The 17,446-nt window shown below is 35.9% G+C and overlaps 1 protein-coding gene across 4 annotated transcripts in view; it reads right to left on the bottom strand.

Annotated features, from left to right (window-relative positions):
* The window catches only part of zormin, a 320,772-nt gene that overhangs the window by 181,352 nt on the left and 121,974 nt on the right, over positions 1 to 17,446 (bottom strand). For all 4 annotated transcript variants that reach the window (XM_067788672.1, XM_067788670.1, XM_067788671.1 and 1 more), the window contains exons 5-6: positions 2,855 to 3,031; positions 1,873 to 2,655 (exon numbers count right to left, since the gene is read on the bottom strand). In XM_067788672.1, coding sequence (XP_067644773.1) covers positions 1,873 to 2,655; positions 2,855 to 3,031 — 960 coding nt within the window. The remainder of the gene's footprint in view (positions 1 to 1,872; positions 2,656 to 2,854; positions 3,032 to 17,446) is intronic.

Below are 17,446 nucleotides of genomic sequence, written 5' to 3'. Positions count from 1 at the left end.
AGTATAATAACCGAGTCTTAAGGAAGAACGCATTTTGCCTTTTAACTTGTAACCATTTTGTAAACTGTGAAACTTTGTGACTATAAAAGTTATTTTGTTTCTCATACAAAAAGGTGTGTTGATGAGTATTTCACCATTTACTCAGAAAATCGGAGCAGAGCTTGTCGTAAGAGGCGACTAAAATACCAAATAGATTCAAGGGGTTGTGTAGCGCCCTCCCTTTCAAGGTGTTGTCAGCGCAATATATAGCTTATCCAACCCAATTGTCAACCTCACCTATCCGTGGCGAATCCTTTTTCATTAACAGCCGAGTCTCTGGCAACCCCGAACTCCTCACTGATCTAGGGGGCAGGAGGGCGCGATGGCCTAGAAGGTCGAATGTGGTCATACCAAATCGTTCTCGAGATTGTCGGGCTTAGTACCCAAACGTACCGGATCTGCATCCGGCAAAGTACCATTAACATCGATAACACTCCCCAAGGCTTTCGCGGAGTGTCCTTATCGCTACAACAACAACAACAACAGAGCAAATCACTTTTATGCATGAGGCCGAATACAACCGAAAAAAAGTGTTCAGTTAGGGGAACTGGCATGCGATATGGAATACGCTGGTGCGAAACATACTGAATTAACAATCTATCCATATTTTTATTTTTTAATAACAATTTTGCTATTAGTGATTCGGAACAAAGTCGGTTCAACCCTTTTATAAAAAATTCTTCACAATTTCGAAAAAAACCACTCCAATTTCGAAAACATTTGCTACATCAGAATGTCAGTAGAGCTAAACTAGCGCTAGGTTTCTTTGCATCTGACATTCTGCTTATCATGGAATTCAGTTAATTTCACTTTGCCTCAACCTGTATAATTCTACTCGAGCTGAGCCTATTAATTTGGAGAAATTAGTACATAAAGTTTGAGATTTATTCTTTTCTTCTGTTTCGGGATGGGTTTTAAATTACACTGTACAGCAGCAATTTTGTAACAATTAATCCATGGGTTTTTTCTGAAAGTTGGCATTGCACAGATAACGTTTTCTAAACAAACACACGGTCCAGTTAGTTTACTTTGAGTTTGCATTTAAAGGCTTTTGTGGTTACTTTCGTTCCTAAGAAATAGTTGAACTTATAAAGTTGGTAACATTTCATACTAACACTTAGAAATTCCACAATTTCTCCTTCCAACAGCTTTTCACCTTGGTCCGGAGGAGCCCTGAAATTAAATCGTGTTGATGCGACATGTTGCTTGAGATTTACCCGACTTTTTCACTACAGAGGTAGAAAACCTCACCGATGTAAAGTTTAATTGTTAAAATAAAAAGCTAAGGTTTGTTTAGAAAGCAATTTTTTTAGACCACCAAAGTTGAAACTCTTTTACAACTGGACCAAAGACCCTTTATCCCCAAATCTCAAAATTCAAAGATACAAAAAACGTAAACTTAGCTTAAATATAAGTAGGTTCGGCGAAAGTAACCTCTACGTAGTCTGTTCTATAAAAAAATGCGATAGTAACTCTGTTGCAAGAAAATATTCTTTTATTGCTTGTTTTACTTTTTGCAAGACTAATTTATTAATAAAAACTTTTACTTTTATTTTTCGACTTCCGCGCTCTTCAAAAATCGCGCGTCCCGCCTGCATCAAAGCATCACTGAATAAAGCTAACACAAAGCATCCGGCACTGCATACAACACTTGACACATTTCTACTTGCACCTATAGATGCAGTTATCTGGCTTAAAAAAAAATTACCAAATCAATATAAACACAAAGCAAACACTTTATATAGTTGCTGCACTTACTTTAAATTAGCACAAAAACAATTACCCTCCTTTTCACCCACGCCACACCTCACATAAACTTTCACTTCAACTCACCTCAATGGTTCGCTCAAAATACTCAAATGCCAACGATGTGGTCTTCGCCGCAGCCAAACTGTCAACACTTTGTTCATTAATTTCATTCAATTGTTTGCTGACACTATCCAGACTACGATTAATATCACACAAATCCGTTTTGAAATGTTCCAATTTGCCGAGTCGTTCCAAAAGCGACATCCTCTCACTACTGTTCGCCTCAAAATGAATGCGCAAATTCTCCAGCAATTTCAGAATGCGATCGGTATCGATTTCGCGTGCACCAGGCGGTTCCAGAGCACGCACTCGATCGATCAGTAACTCAGATTGTGTGATTAACGATCTAAATTTATCCATACAAGTATCACGGAATTTCTCATGCTCAGCAATGGTACGTTCAATGTCCGCTACCTCAGTGTTGCCCAATTTTTGCAACTGTTGCTGCTGTTGCTGTTTAGCAAAGAAATCATCAATGTTGCGCCGGAGCTCGATAATTTCAACCAAAAATTTAAGAATATTTTCCAATAATGTTTTATAATCATAACGTATACCCTCCAATTTAGATTTTAGCGAACGCAAATTACTTATGACTTGTTCAATTTTTTGCAATGATTCAGCATTTTTCGATTGTATGCCAAGTGTTGAGTGTATGCGATGTTGTAATTCATCCTGCGCATCGTTGATCTCCTGCAGGACATGTGTGAGTTTATCGCTGGTTATCGCATGTAATTGGCGTGCATCAACGGAAGCTGAAGTGAAAACCGGATACAGCTGTGTATCTACTTTGGTCGTCTTCGTAGCGATCTGCAAGAGGTGTTGAAAAAATCATTATTATTAAAAATAGCGAGAGATAAATTTCTAAATAAGTAGAAGAGCAAAGGTGTACAAAATATAAACAATTAGTTTGTTTAGGTAAAACTTATTTGCTTATATATGTTCAAAAATTTACTTTTATGTATTTTCTTTAATTGTATTTGTTTATTTTTTTATAACACCTACTCACCTCCTCATTTTCACTCATGATTTTCTCCAGTATGATTTCAACTTCACGCTTCTCCGCAATATGCGTGGTCCAATTGTCTAGACTGGCCGTTACATCGACTTGACGCTTACTGAAACCGTTGAGGATATCTTCGACTGCCGCCACTGAGGATTTCGTCTCGAGATACGGATCCACAATCTGTATGTGTACGCGTATCGTATGCGTGTTTGTTGCGGTTATGTGCGAGTGTATGAGCCCAGCGCCGAGTGTAGATATATAGGTTTGTTGTTGTTTTTATATATTTTTTGAAATGACAGAAATAGAAGAAATGTTGCTTTTTTATAGATTTTTCTTATTTTCCATTAATACTGCCATTAATATATACAAAAATATATACATATATACGTACATAAATTCGCTATTAATTCTATGTCTCACTTTCTCAGAGGGGAATGCACAATGCACAGTTACTGTCAGTAAAATAGTCCAGCCATTATATTTATTGCTTTTAATATATTCCGTTTGCGATTACCCATACCCAACCGGAACCATAACCGTAACTATAATCATAAACCTGACCATAATCATAACCTAACCATAATAATAACCATAACCATGACCATAACTATATTCACAATCATAACCTTAACCAAAACCAAACCCGTAACCATAACCATAACCATAACCATAATCATTACCATAACCATAATTAAACCATAACCATAATCGTAGCCATTACCATAACCTTAACCAAAACCATAACCATATCCAAATCCAAAGCCATAACATTAAGCATAATTATATAGAGGTAAGCTCAGTCTTAACCTCAACGATTTTCACTATCATAACGATCTGATTATATCTTAAGAGGTGTTTGGTATTGGGAATGCAATTGAAAAACTCCATTCGTGAAAAAAATTTTACTTTCAACAGCCGATTTTTGGGAAACTACATATCAATACTTGAGTAAAATATCCTATCTCGGCTGGGTGTTCGAAAGCGAAATATTTCGGAAAATTTTCGCAAACAGTATTTTCTAAACTTGGTAGGTGTAATTTTATGATGATGTGCGGGACGATTTTAAGAAAATGAAGAGGTTATTGATATTATTTATAAGTCTTCTAAGGAATTAGTTGAGAATCTTTCCTGAATCATGTCAGAACTCTTAAAGGATCAGTTCGGGATATTTTAGGAATTTCAAACAGTTTTGGATAAGTTTAGCTGAAACTATTTAGAGAATATATGTGAAGCATTTTCAAATATTCCAGGATAATTTCGACATTACCTGAAGGCGTTTTCGGGACAATGCAGGGAATATTTTACGATAACTTCCAAAATATCCCGTGAAGACTGGTTTGAGAATTTTTTTAAACTTTGTGGGTTCTTTTGAAAGTACATATTTACCCATAGATTTTCGGGGTTGTGTTCGGGCTCGTTACGGGACATTTCCAGACAATTTCGCCACTATTTAACGGTTATTTAGAACATAGCTAGCGGCTTTTTGACGCCTGCATTTGAACTTTTTCGTATTTGCTTTCGGGACCACTTCAGGACTTTTTCGACTACATATCACTTATTTTTCGGGACCATTTTCGGAACTGCATGTAGACTTTTACTTCTACATATCAAGAATAATTTAGAAGCCATTACTCCCAAACAATTTTCAATGCATTTCATTCTTTTGGACACCTTTTTTTCTAAACAAATACTAACATTTGTTTACTAGGGTATAAAGAAATCTAATGCAGTACGAAATTCAAGTGAGAAATATATATTTTGCGGGTGGGTTGACTGGAAATATACTGGCAGGCACATTTTTAATTAGTGTTTCGCAAGTGTTTTTTTTTTTTTAATTTTGGCCTGCGAAATGAAATTAATAAAAAAAGATATTCACAACGATATTTCTAGGCATCCCACTCCCTACAACATTTGTACATAAAATATTGCATACAAAGTGTATTTAAATCATTAAACAGATGTCCTTGTTTAGTCGGATCTTAGATTACAACTAAAAGTTACAACAACAAAAGAGTTGAATTTAATGTAAGTATAATACAACTTTAAACCGCTTTTGAAGTTAAACAAGTCAGTTCCAAGGACTTGGATCATTTTGACTCACAGTAACTGTATGTAGAAAAGCGATGTAGGCATGTTGTGTGTTATTTGTTTGTTTTTGTAACTATATATACATAAAATAAAAATCAAAAACAAAAGCACGATCTCGAAACCGTTGAAAGCGCGTGCCGTTTCTAAAATAACAGCTCCACAAAGAAGGCAAAAGGGAGGCCACTACATTTTTAGTTACAAGTACTCAGCTGGGAGTTGAAGCGATCGCAAAGGCAAAACTTAAGTGTTTCAAATATATTTACAACATGTACAATGTGCACACATACGTTTGTAGATACTTTTACAAATTAGATTAGAGAAAATTAAAAATTATGTTAGGGGTAAAAATGCACTCTAATTTTTTTTAACATACTAAACACTTTATTATATCTGCAATGTATTTGTTTATGGGATGCGTATTTATGTTGCCCCAGATCGCACCCAATTACTACTTTTATGGAGTTTGTGGTATGATAGATCATAAGAAAGTGCTTTTGAAAACAATTTTGATTAATAAATAAACACAAAACAAATAAATATTCAGTGGATTTGAGATTGGAAGGGAATATGCAAAGCACAGGGGAATTGATATACATATGTCTATTTTTTATAGCTGGGAGTCACCGAGGGAAAAGTTCTTCAAAAGATGTTTGGTCCTCTGCGCGTTAGTGACGGCGAGTACCGAAAAATATTTTGTGATGATCGGTACTAGATTTGCGCAGATATCATTATAGTGCAGCGAATTTAAATACAGCGCTTATGCTGGCTACACCATATTGTACGAATGAATGATGATGCTACGGGCAAGAGGGCATTTCAAAAATAGAAGCAGAGGAATAGGATGGCCCCAACTCATCTGGAAGTATCGGGTGGAAAACGACTTAAATTCCGTTAGTGTTACCATATGGCTCCGGTTAGCCCAACGAAGATGTTCCTGCCGTATATATCACCTTGATAACATTTTTCATATTATTTATATTACTTTCGTTAGCATATCGGTCCAAATAAATGATGTGACTTTTGGTGACGGCATACCGTAGCAGTAACACATGATCTCCCAGTTATTGAAAAGCACCACTAGCGAAGGTTACGACATGAGGCCTAAACTTGAAATGCATTTTCAGACCTGCATTACATAACATATTACCACTGAAATACTGCGATAGCCCTTAAATCAGATAGTCTCACATTCTTTAAGCGGTCACTGCTGAAAATGCTGTTTTGAGGGGGGTATTTTATTTTTGATCAATGTTGGGAATAACCTCATCGCATATACTTTTCGTAGTATTATGATATCGATTGTTTATTTCATAAATTATCAAAAAATACAAGCGGTTATAAAGGTTTTTAAAATGAAATTTCCATGCAAAATGAAATTTGAAGAGCTCTAAAACCATCATTTATTTTTTATACATATGGGGGTTGGTATGTTTGTTAAATCGGTATAATACAAAAAATCTCTAAACAAAAATGTGGTGAAACGCGGACTTATAGGAGGATTTTTTTCCTTTTCCTTCAAGCCCTAGGTGAGATATTATTGAACAAATTATACATATAGGTCCGTAATGAATTCAAGAATTTGGTGATGAGACTAACGTTCTAACTTAAAATTTTTTTGTTAGCATATGCATTCATAGATACATATGAAACCGTGCGATATCGTATCTAATGACATTGTAACATCACATCGTACTACATCACATCACACCATAGCTTCAAGTCATAGGTGGTTATGACATCGTCAGTAGTAGCTATATTCAACATCGAATCTACTTAATAAATTATACATACATGTCACTACTGAATTCACGACTAAAGCATGACATGACATCGTCATACCGTATCACTTCAAATTATATCACATCATATCTCATCACATCGTTGCTTTAAGTCATAAGTGGACTAGTGGATAGCTGATTATGGGTGCGTTCGTTCTGTCAAATACAAACAGCAGTATTGCTAAATGTTACTTAATTGGTGGAATGTTGCTGTTAGTCAAGCTGATAATGTGCTGCAATAGTGTAGTGAATGTTGCGTTTGATTTGATGATCAATAGATCGTCAACATTTCATTCAAAAAACGTGCGACGTTGCCACAGTTGTTCAAACTTAACTGAACAACTTTTTGAGCTGTCAAAAACGTAACAACGCTGCAACAACTGCAGTTCGAATACACCCTATATCGCATCGCAGCTTTCTGGGACACATCAGATATACGTAATCACAACCCAATCTCTACGCGATATCATTAATTATAGCTCATGGTTTTCATTGAAAAATATATGCATGCATCCCATTTGTCAGAAAAGAAGCCAACATGCTTTTCAAGTTATAATGATTAAAAAAATTTAAAAAATTAAAAATTAAACAGAAACAAAAACATTTAGTGCATAAAAACAAAGTGCGTTGCTTGTACTAAACCTCAATACAGAGTTGCGTTTCAATGAATACATTAAATTGAAATTCGTGCATAGGACTCGTATCATCAGCATCACACTTCTAATTGCTGCTTAACCACCCAAGTGATATTGGCCGTTATGCATACACAATGGGTTAGGTTAGGTTGAACTGGCCGGTCCATGAGGACCTCACATAGACTGATTGAGTCCGTAGTGTTACCAGAAGTTTGTTTTAACGACCAAACTGAAAAACCCTATCAAAAACCAGGACCTATGTTATAAAATAACTTCGTCCTCTTGGCAAATACTAGAAGCTTCCTAGGATTTAAGCCACTTGCTGCTTCTAGATCTTACAGCTGTATCACTCCTAATAGCTGCTAACATCTGCTATCACTGACCAAGCCTAATTTAAAGGCATGTGACGCCAGAAGGCAGTGTCCAGTCAGAATACCCGTCATGAGTCTACAGTCCTCTCTTTCTAATGATAGAAGCAACTTTGTTAGTCTAAGGTTGTAAGACCTACACATAATCTTCGACACTTTACAGCCCCGCGCTTGAACCCACGCCTTTCCCGCTTGGTCGATCATGTGCACCTCTCGCCTTCGCTTAATCTAGCCCAGTCTAATTGGGACGTTTACGGAGCAAGCTTAAAGAGATGCGCCCTTTTTAGCTAGTTCGTTCGCTTTTTCATTCCCATCTACTCCCATATGCCCTGGAACCTAACATAGATGTATTCTTCATAATGAATAAAACAAAAAAATGAAAGCAGTCAACAAAGTCAATTATAACATTAAAATTAAAAAAAAAAAAACCGAAAAGTCACTTAAATGATTTTTTTTTTTTTCAAACATATGCATGAAGTTGTGCACATACATTCTTCTGTTGCGCACCTTTTGCAGTTATGTACGAAATCCATAGAACTATTTTTTTATTATTTTCGGTCGCTTGTTTAACTTAAATTCTTTCATTGGTAGCTCTCTAGAGCAATAAATATTTTGAGTAATAGGGATCACCCCTGTCGATGGAAAGCTTATGACGAAAATATGTATTTATACGATGAGTTTTTTCTCTAGTTTTCTAGATCCTCGTTTCGGCAACATGATATAGAAATAGGATGGAGAAGAAAGAGTAAATACATTAAAAACAAGTAGGGAAGGCTAAGTTCGGGTGCAACCGAACATTACATACTCAGTTGAGAGCTATGGAGACAAAATAAGGAAAATCACCATGTAGGAAAATGAATCTAGGGAACCCTGGAATGTGGTTGTATGACATGTGTATCAAATGGGAGGTATTAAAGAGTATTTTAAGAGAGAGTAGGCCATAGTTCTATGGATGGACGCCATTTAGGGATATCGAGATATCGTCATTAGGGTGGGCCAGGGGTGACTCTAGAATGTGTTTGTACGATATGGGTATCAAACGAAAGGTGTTACTGAGCATTTTAAGAGGGAGTGGGCATTAGGTCTATTGGTGGACGCCTTTTCGAGATATCGCCATTAGTGTGGGCCAGGGGTGACTCTATAATGTTTGTACGATATGGGTATCAAACGAAAGGTGTTACTGAGCATTTTAAGAGTGAGTGGGCATTAGGTCTATAGGTGGACGCCTTTTCGAGATATCGCCATTAGGGTGGGCCAGGGGTGACTCTAGAATGTGTTTGTACGATATGGGTATCAAATGAAAGGTGGTAATGAGTATTTTAAAAGGGAGTAATCCTTAGTTCTATATGTGGACGCCTTATCGTGATATCGCCATAAAGGTGGACCAAGGGTGACTCTAGAATGTTTGTACGATATGGGTATCAAACGAAAGGTGTTACTGAGCATTTTAAGAGGGAGTGGGCATTAGGTCTATATGTGGACGCCTTTTAGAGATATCGCCATTAGGGCGGGCCAGGGGGACTCTAGAATGTGTTTGTACGATATGGGTATTAAATGAAAGGTGGTAATGAGTATTTTAAAAGGGAGTAATCTTTAGTTCTATAGGTGGACGCCTTTTCGAGATATCGCCATAAAGGTGGACCAAGGGTGACTCTAGAATGTTTGTACGATATGGGTATCAAACGAAAGGTGTTACTGAGCATTTTAAGAGGGAGTGGGCATTAGGTCTATAGGTGGACGCCTTTTCGAGATATCGCCATTAGGGTGGGCCAGGGGTGACTCTAGAATGTTTGTACGATATGGGTATCAAACGAAATGTGTTACTGAGCATTTTAAGAGGGAGTGGGCATTAGGTCTATAGGTGGAGGCCTTTTCGAGACATCGCCAATAGGGTGGGCCAGGGGTGACTCTAGAATGTTTGTACGATATGGGTATCAAACGAAAGGTGTTACTGAGCATTTTAAGAGGGAGTGGACATTAGGTCTATAGGTGGACGCCTTTTCGAGATATCGCCATTAGGGTGGGCCAGAGGTGACTCTAGAATGTTTGTACGATATGGGTATCAAACGAAAGGTGTTACTGAGCATTTTAAGAGGGAGTGGGCATTAGGTCTATAGGTGGACGCCTTTTCGAGATATCGCCATTAGGGTGGGCCAGGGGTGACTCTAGAATGTGTTTGTACGATATGGATATCAAATTAAAGGTATTAATGAGGGTTTTAAAAGCGAGTGGCCCTTAGATGTATATGTGAAGGTGTTCTCGCGATATCGACCAAAATGTGGACCAGGTGATCCAGAAAATCATCTGTCGGGTACTGCTAATTTATTTATATATGCAATACCACTAACAGTATTCCTGCCAAGATTCCAAGGGCTGTTGATTTCGCCTTGTAGAACTTTTTCATTTTCTTCTACTTAATATGGTAGATGTCACACCCATTTTACAAAGTTTTTTCCAAAGTTATATTTTGCGTCAATAAACCAATCCAGTTACCATGTTTCATCCCTTTTTTCGTATTTGGTATAGAATTATGGCATTTTTTTCATTTTTCGTAATTTTCGATATCGATAAAGTGGGCGTGGTTATGGTCGGATTTCGGCCATTTTTTATACCAAGATAAAGTGAGTTCAGATAAGTAGGTGGGCTAAGCTTAGTAAAGATATATCGTTGTTTGCTCAAGTTATTGTGTTAACGGCCGAGCGGAAGGACAGACGGTGGACTGTGTATAAAAACTGGGCGTGGCTTCCACCGATTTCGCCCATTTTCACAGAGAACAGTTACCGTCATAGGATCTATGTCCCTACCAAATTTGAGAAGGATTGGTAAATTTTTGTTCGACTTATGGCATTAAAAGTATTCTAGACAAACTAAATGAAACTGGGCGGAGCCACGCCCATTTTGAAATTTTCTTTTATTTTTGTATTTTGTTGCATCATATCATTACAGGAGTTGAATTTTGACTGAATTTACTTATATACAGTAAAGATATTAAATTTTTTGTTAAAATTTGAATTTAAAAAAAATTTTTTTTAAAAAGTGGGCGTGTTCTTCATGCAATTTGGTAATTTTTATTTAGCACATATATAGTAATAGTAGTAGCGTTCCTGCCAAATTTCATCATGATATCTTCAACGACTGCCAAATTACAGCTTGCAAAACTTTTAAATTACCTTCTTGTAAAAGTGGGCGGTGCCACGCCCATTGTCCAAAATCTTACTAATTTTCTATTCTGTGTCATAACGTCAACCCATCTGCCAAGTTTCATCGCTTTAGCCGCCTTTGGCAATGAATTATCGCATTTTTTCGGTTTTTCGAAATTTTCGATATCGAAAAAGTGGGCGTGGTTATAGTCCGATATCGTTCATTTTAAATAGCGATCTGAGATGAGTGCCCAGGAATCTACACACCAAGTTTCATCAAGATACCTCAAAATTTACTCAAGTTATCGTGTTAACGGACGGACGGACGGACGGACGGACGGACGGACGGACGGACATGGCCCAATCAAATTTTTTTTCGATCCTGATTATTTTGATATATGGAAGTCTATATCTATCTCGATTCCTTTATATATGTACAACCAACCGTTATCCAATCAAACTTAATATACTCTGTGAGCTCTGCTCAACTGAGTATAAAAAGGAAGCGATCTCTTGCAAAATGTTTGAAGAAATATCTGCATATGTTTAAATATCGTAATGCAGTCTTTTACAAATGAATTCACAAATGTATGTACAGCAGCAAACACGAAAATAAAAATCGCAATTTTCATCAAATTTCGTCAATCAATTTTTTTCCTGATTTAACAGAAAATTTCCAAGAATTTTGTAATTAAAACTATGCAAAGCAATCTTTAGAATGTTTTCGAAAAATTGTAAAAATTGAAAGAATTCATGCAAATTTTGAACTTTTTATTCAGAGTTTTCCTAACTTTTTTGAGTATACAGTTTTGTAGTCTAATCAATTCTAGTCAAACTAAGTACAAGTTATAAGTCCCTCGAAATTCATGTTGTATTTTAACAATTTTTTCGCAAGGGTATTTCATATTTGCTGTCATACGATGGGCGCTGATCATTAAAATCTGAAACAACCTTCGTAAATAATTTTCAAAAATATTTTGATTTTGTTACAAAACAGCATACTTCAAAAAACTTTAAGTAAAACGTTCGAAACTTTCGTAAAACTTTCCCGATTTTTCGAATTTTTTGCAATAACAAAATTCGGGGACGCTTTTTCTTAAGTAATCGCAAATAATAAAAATAGAGTTAAAAATAACTAAAAAACACCCACATTGGTGCCGTTTTAGTATCTGCAATCCACTTAGATATTTGATGTTGATAGCACCGTAGCACAAAGGTTCGTGTCTCCGCTATTAAGCACAACTAATTGCCGCTATATGCGTCTAGCTCTTCTTTGCGCGCCTAACCTAGATAGATACAAACATGCATACATACAAGTGAAGCTAATATAAGCGGTTAAAAAGAGGAGAATTTAGATGAAAAAATTTGGTAAAAATTGCCACTTCTATCTCAGTGTTCACTACTGTACTACCGAAGGCATAAGTATAGCTCAATTCACTTTTTTTCCGTTCACCTTTTTAATTTCAACACATTCATCCATCGCTACGTCAATGCAATGGTGTGGAGTTGAAGGCTACTCCAAAGGATTGTGCATATTTATAGATAGATTTTTATTGCTGCAGTGTCTGCGGTCGAATATTTATTCATTTACAAACCTAAAAATAACATATGTTCTGGCAAATGGCTTTTAAATTTCTACAAGATTGCAAAACTTTTTAGATAATTTCATTTATCTACAGTGAAAAATTGCAGTTTTTCTGTAATGTAGCCTACTTTTTCTCTGGGCAATTTATAATTACGTATAAACTAAATACAGTGTACATGAATAAATATATTTCTTTGAATTCATTTCACAAAATATATTCTTATTTATCTCGGAGGTTATCGCGCCTTACATTTATTAATTTATTTAATCTCGGACACTACGGACGCACTGCATTGTAACTTTCTTTAAAATAGCATAGCTGCTTAAAATGGAAATTAGCCTATCAAATACAGTGCTTTAGCGGAGAGATGTGTAATGGTGTGAGTAGTAAATCAACTGGCTCTCGATTATTCGGCTAGCGCGTTGTGTGTTGTTTGCTTTCACATTGACCGCTTTTTAACTGTTCAAGTAGGTACGAGCTGCATAATGAAATTTTTAAACGTACATGAGCCAGGGAGAAAGCAATTAGGTGAACTCAGTGTCGACTACTAAGGAAATAAAATTACGGCTTGTTCTGTTTGCCATGCTAATTAATATTTTTGTTTTGTTTTCAGACTTTTCATTGTATTTGTTTTTTCCTTCTTGACTTGACAGTTCAGAGATATCATCAAACCCCTAAGTTAAAGGCTATTTATTAAATCGATTTTAGAATTTAAGCGAATTCCCTTTTTCACAGCCAGTTTAACATGAGTTCAAAAGAGCATGTTTAAATATTAATTTTATAAATTTATATATTGAAGTAAATAAGCAACATAACAATTACAAAACTCGGATTCTATAAAATGTCGGCACATAAAACGCTGTAAGAAACGGTCTATGCTAATGTTCATCGTCAGAGGTTAAATGATAACTGAGATATATGTAGCAAAGCCTTCCCATACTCCGATTGCGCCAACTCCAAAGCATAAGGTTTGAACCAGGTTCTATGGACTATGAAAATCGTTCGACATTGAGTTTATTTTTGTTGTATGGGAACAAAAAGAAACCATTGTGTGTCAAATTAATTCTATACGGCCGATAACTTAGCAATTCACAGACATTTTACTAAATTACAAAGGATATCAAGAAATAACAGCAGCTAATATCTTGCTAGCAAAATATTTTAATATTTGATAACATTTTTGAAATGTTGAATGCTTCGAGTTAAATTAGTATATCTAAAGGAAGCATTATGTAGTTAAAAGTGTATATAAATTTTCATTCATCTTGTTTTGATAACATGCCCGACATGTTCCCCAAGTAAAATTAATTTCCTTGTCATACTAGAATAAATTACAATTGCGTTTATATTCAACAACTTGTGAAAAGAAATTACTACGACTATATTAGGCACCAAGAGTTTTGCATAAGCGAAATATGCTGCTTTTGATTTTAACACGCTATTAGTGAAGTACGCGATAATTGTGAAGCACCACTCCCAAAGTAGTATAAATAAAGAAAGTTTTGCTAAACTAAATATTTGAGTTATTTATTCGACAGTTCAGAGATTCGAACGTTAACAGAAGCTGTAAAATAATCAAAGTTTCCCAAAATTCGTTACAATATATTTTGAACATCTCCTCTCGTGTACGCTGTATAAACTTACAAAAGGTCTTTTTTATTGACAGTCTAAAAACTAATATTTGAGCATTACCTGCAGCGACCCGTTTTTTTTCTTCATTTTTCGATATCGAAAAAGTGGCCGTGGTTATTTTTTGATTTCGACCATTTTTAACACAAATATAATTTGTAGTCAAATGAGCTCATGTCCTAAATTCGGTGAATATATCTAAATGTTTGCTCAAGGTATAGTGTTAACCGAAGGACGAAAGGACACACAGAAGGCTGGGTATAAAAGTTGGTGTGGTTTCCAAATGATTTGCCACATTTTTGCAAAAAAAAACAAAAAACAGCTTTTTTGAGCGTTTTAGCCTGTGGACATGTGCTCTTTTAATAATAAATAAGTAATTTTGTACAAAAAAGTCATTTTATTGCTTTAGTTTTATTTTCTATAAAAAATACGCGTTTTCAAAGTTAAAAACGCCTAATTAAAGAAGCAGAATGATAGAACTAATTTTCATAATCTGAGTTATACGACCTGATTAAAGTTGGCCACGCAACAATAATGTCGTAGAATTCCTTATTTTCTTCGGAAATATATTGGATTACACTTCCAATGTCTTTAAGTTTCATTAATGGGTTTCACTACAGGAAAGACCTTTTTTCTGTATGAAGATCTAAAATAAGTGAATTGCGTCGTTCAAAGGTATTTTTCAGTAATCCTTTAATGGTGTTCGATGCTATGAGGACTCCATCGGACATCTCTAGGAAGGAATATTCGTAGATCCTGAAAAAACTTCCTTTCCCTCCTGTTAATAATGAAGTGTTTTTTATACCCAGCTGTACTTGTACACAAGGTATTATAACTCTGATTGGATAACGGTTGGTTGTACAGGTATAAAGGAATCGTGATAGATATAAACTTCCATATATCAAAACCATCAGTATCGAAAAAAAAATTTATTGAGCCATGTCCGTCCATCCGTCCGTCCGTTAAAACGATAACTTGAGTAAATGTTGAGATATCTTCACCAAATTTGGTACACGAGTTTATCTGCACCCAGAATAGATTGGTATTGAAAATGAGCGAAATCGGATGATAACCACGCTCACTTTTTATATATATAACATTTTGGAAAACACAAAAACCTGATTATTTAGTAAATAATACAACTAGAATGTTGAAATTTGACGTGTGGACTGATATTGAGACCCTCGATAAAAAATGGGCGTGGCACCGACCACTTGTGATAAAATCAAATATTATTAATCATAAATCAAAAATCGTTAAACCTATCGTAACAAAATTCGGCAGAGAGGTTACCTTTTCTATAAGGAATGTTTTGAAGAAAAATTTACGAAATCGGTTAAGGACCACTCCCACTTTTATATAAAAGATTTTTAAAAGGGTCGTGGACGAATAAAATAAGCTATATCTTTGCAAAAAAGAGCTTTATATCAATGGTATTTCATTTCCCAAGTGGATTTATAACAATAATTGGAAAAACTTTAAATTTAAAAAATGGGCGCGGCACCGCCCCTTTTATGACTAAGCAATTTTCTATGTTTCGGGAGCCATAACTCGAAGAAAATTTAGTTCAGAATAGAACCATATGTATATGTATTATTGCGCAGCCTTGTAACACTATTAAGCACACAAAACAAACAACAACAATATTTCAAGTGTACAGCTTGGGTATGTAATGTTCGGTCTCACCCGAACTTAAACTTAGTTACGCGCTAATACTTGGGGAAAAAACTTATTAAAGTCGAAATCATGTTTCAATATTGAAATGGGGTATATATTTGGTCTTCGCATTTTAGACGTTTTTGTACACCTAAAATGTGTATCAGATGATTGGTTGCTATGAAAAAATACTGTTTTATGGCTATGAAAGTGGACTGGCAAAAATTAAGTGAGGATACCTCATAACCAAAAAGGGTTGAATAACGGGATAAATCAACATCACATACTAACTTTTTATGTCCCAGTTCATACACTGATAAAAGTTGCCAGCTATACGTTTCTTTTCATATGCCCTTAATCACTCTTCATATCTGATAGGACTCACCTACCGTTCTATAACGGATCATCGATTTTTGCTAATTTTGCTCCCGAAGTCCGCCCCATCGGTTGACGAGATTTTGTCTTCTCCCGCCTATCACTCTATTCTCCATTTCTAGTCCTTGTAATCAACAGTTAAGTTCTTGGTCACCGAAATTCCGCCGCACTTCTTATAGGCAGAACGGCGTAGATGGGATACCCGTAAACTCTTAAACACATATTCGGGCGGAGGGGGGTTGGGGGGGTAAGGAAAATAACAGTTCGAAAAATTGTATGCACTTAATTGAAAAAATCATTAGGAAGCTACAAAAAATCTCGGCACTGGTTTTTTCGAACTTTTTATTTTACTGCCTTTTTTTCCTAATTTTCTAAAAATTTAGACTATTATTTATTTATTTTGAAATAATATTTGATCTATAAAAAGTGGGAGTGATTGTATACTATTTTTATCAGGAGTTTTCGTCGTGGTCAGAAGAAGTAGTATGTTGAATTTCATCACAATATATTTCTTTGAATGAAAGTAATAGCAAAAAATTTTTTCAAAGTGACTCCTAGGCCGGAAAAGCTAACGGATGGACCGGTGAATGGATAAGTTATGCCATGTTTTTCAGTTGACATTAATCCGCTTTAGAAATAAAATCGCTAGATGCTACGACAGATACAGTTGAAAGAGGCAGGAACCCGCACTTTTAGTCTGCCGGCAGCTGCGAAGGCAATATGTCTGCTAGAAGTCTTTTGTTTGCCACCTTAAGCCACATAAAGATTTCAATAAAATGTCGATAGTACTGAAGAATTGACCCGTTCACTCTAGCAGTCAGTACAAGGCAGTGGGAGAGACATTTGACCCAATTTCAATTTTTGCAAACTGTACAAAGTTCAAATCTGTCTGCAAAGTGGTTTGCTTCCGCAACCCAATTATCAATCTCACCTACGCGGGGGGAATCCTGTAACAAATATGAATGTATCATACACATATTCAGCATGCGAGGCTCTGGGGACCCCTAGATTCTCATGGAACTAAGGGGTGGGGCGGGATGGTCGGGATAGTATCTTAATGGTGCTTAACACAATCAATAACATTCCCCAAAACCTTCGAGGAGTGTCTTTATCGTTAAAACAACAACAACAACAGGCAACAGGATATGATGAAGCCGACGTGGGATGACTACTCCCCTCATAACATAAAAAATTTGCTGGACCATTTTAACCAAATCGGTGGTCACTTTATGATTAAGAGACGACATATCGCCAGGGCTATGGAACAGGACAATCTACAACGACGAATATCGATTCCTTGTAGCAGGCCAAGACATACACAGCAGCAAAGAAAGCTCACG

The sequence above is a fragment of the Eurosta solidaginis genome, chromosome 5 (genome assembly GCF_040869045.1).
Source record: "Eurosta solidaginis isolate ZX-2024a chromosome 5, ASM4086904v1, whole genome shotgun sequence".
Taxonomy (NCBI): Eukaryota; Metazoa; Arthropoda; class Insecta; order Diptera; family Tephritidae; genus Eurosta; species Eurosta solidaginis.
This window is presented reverse-complemented; position numbering and strand designations above follow the sequence as displayed.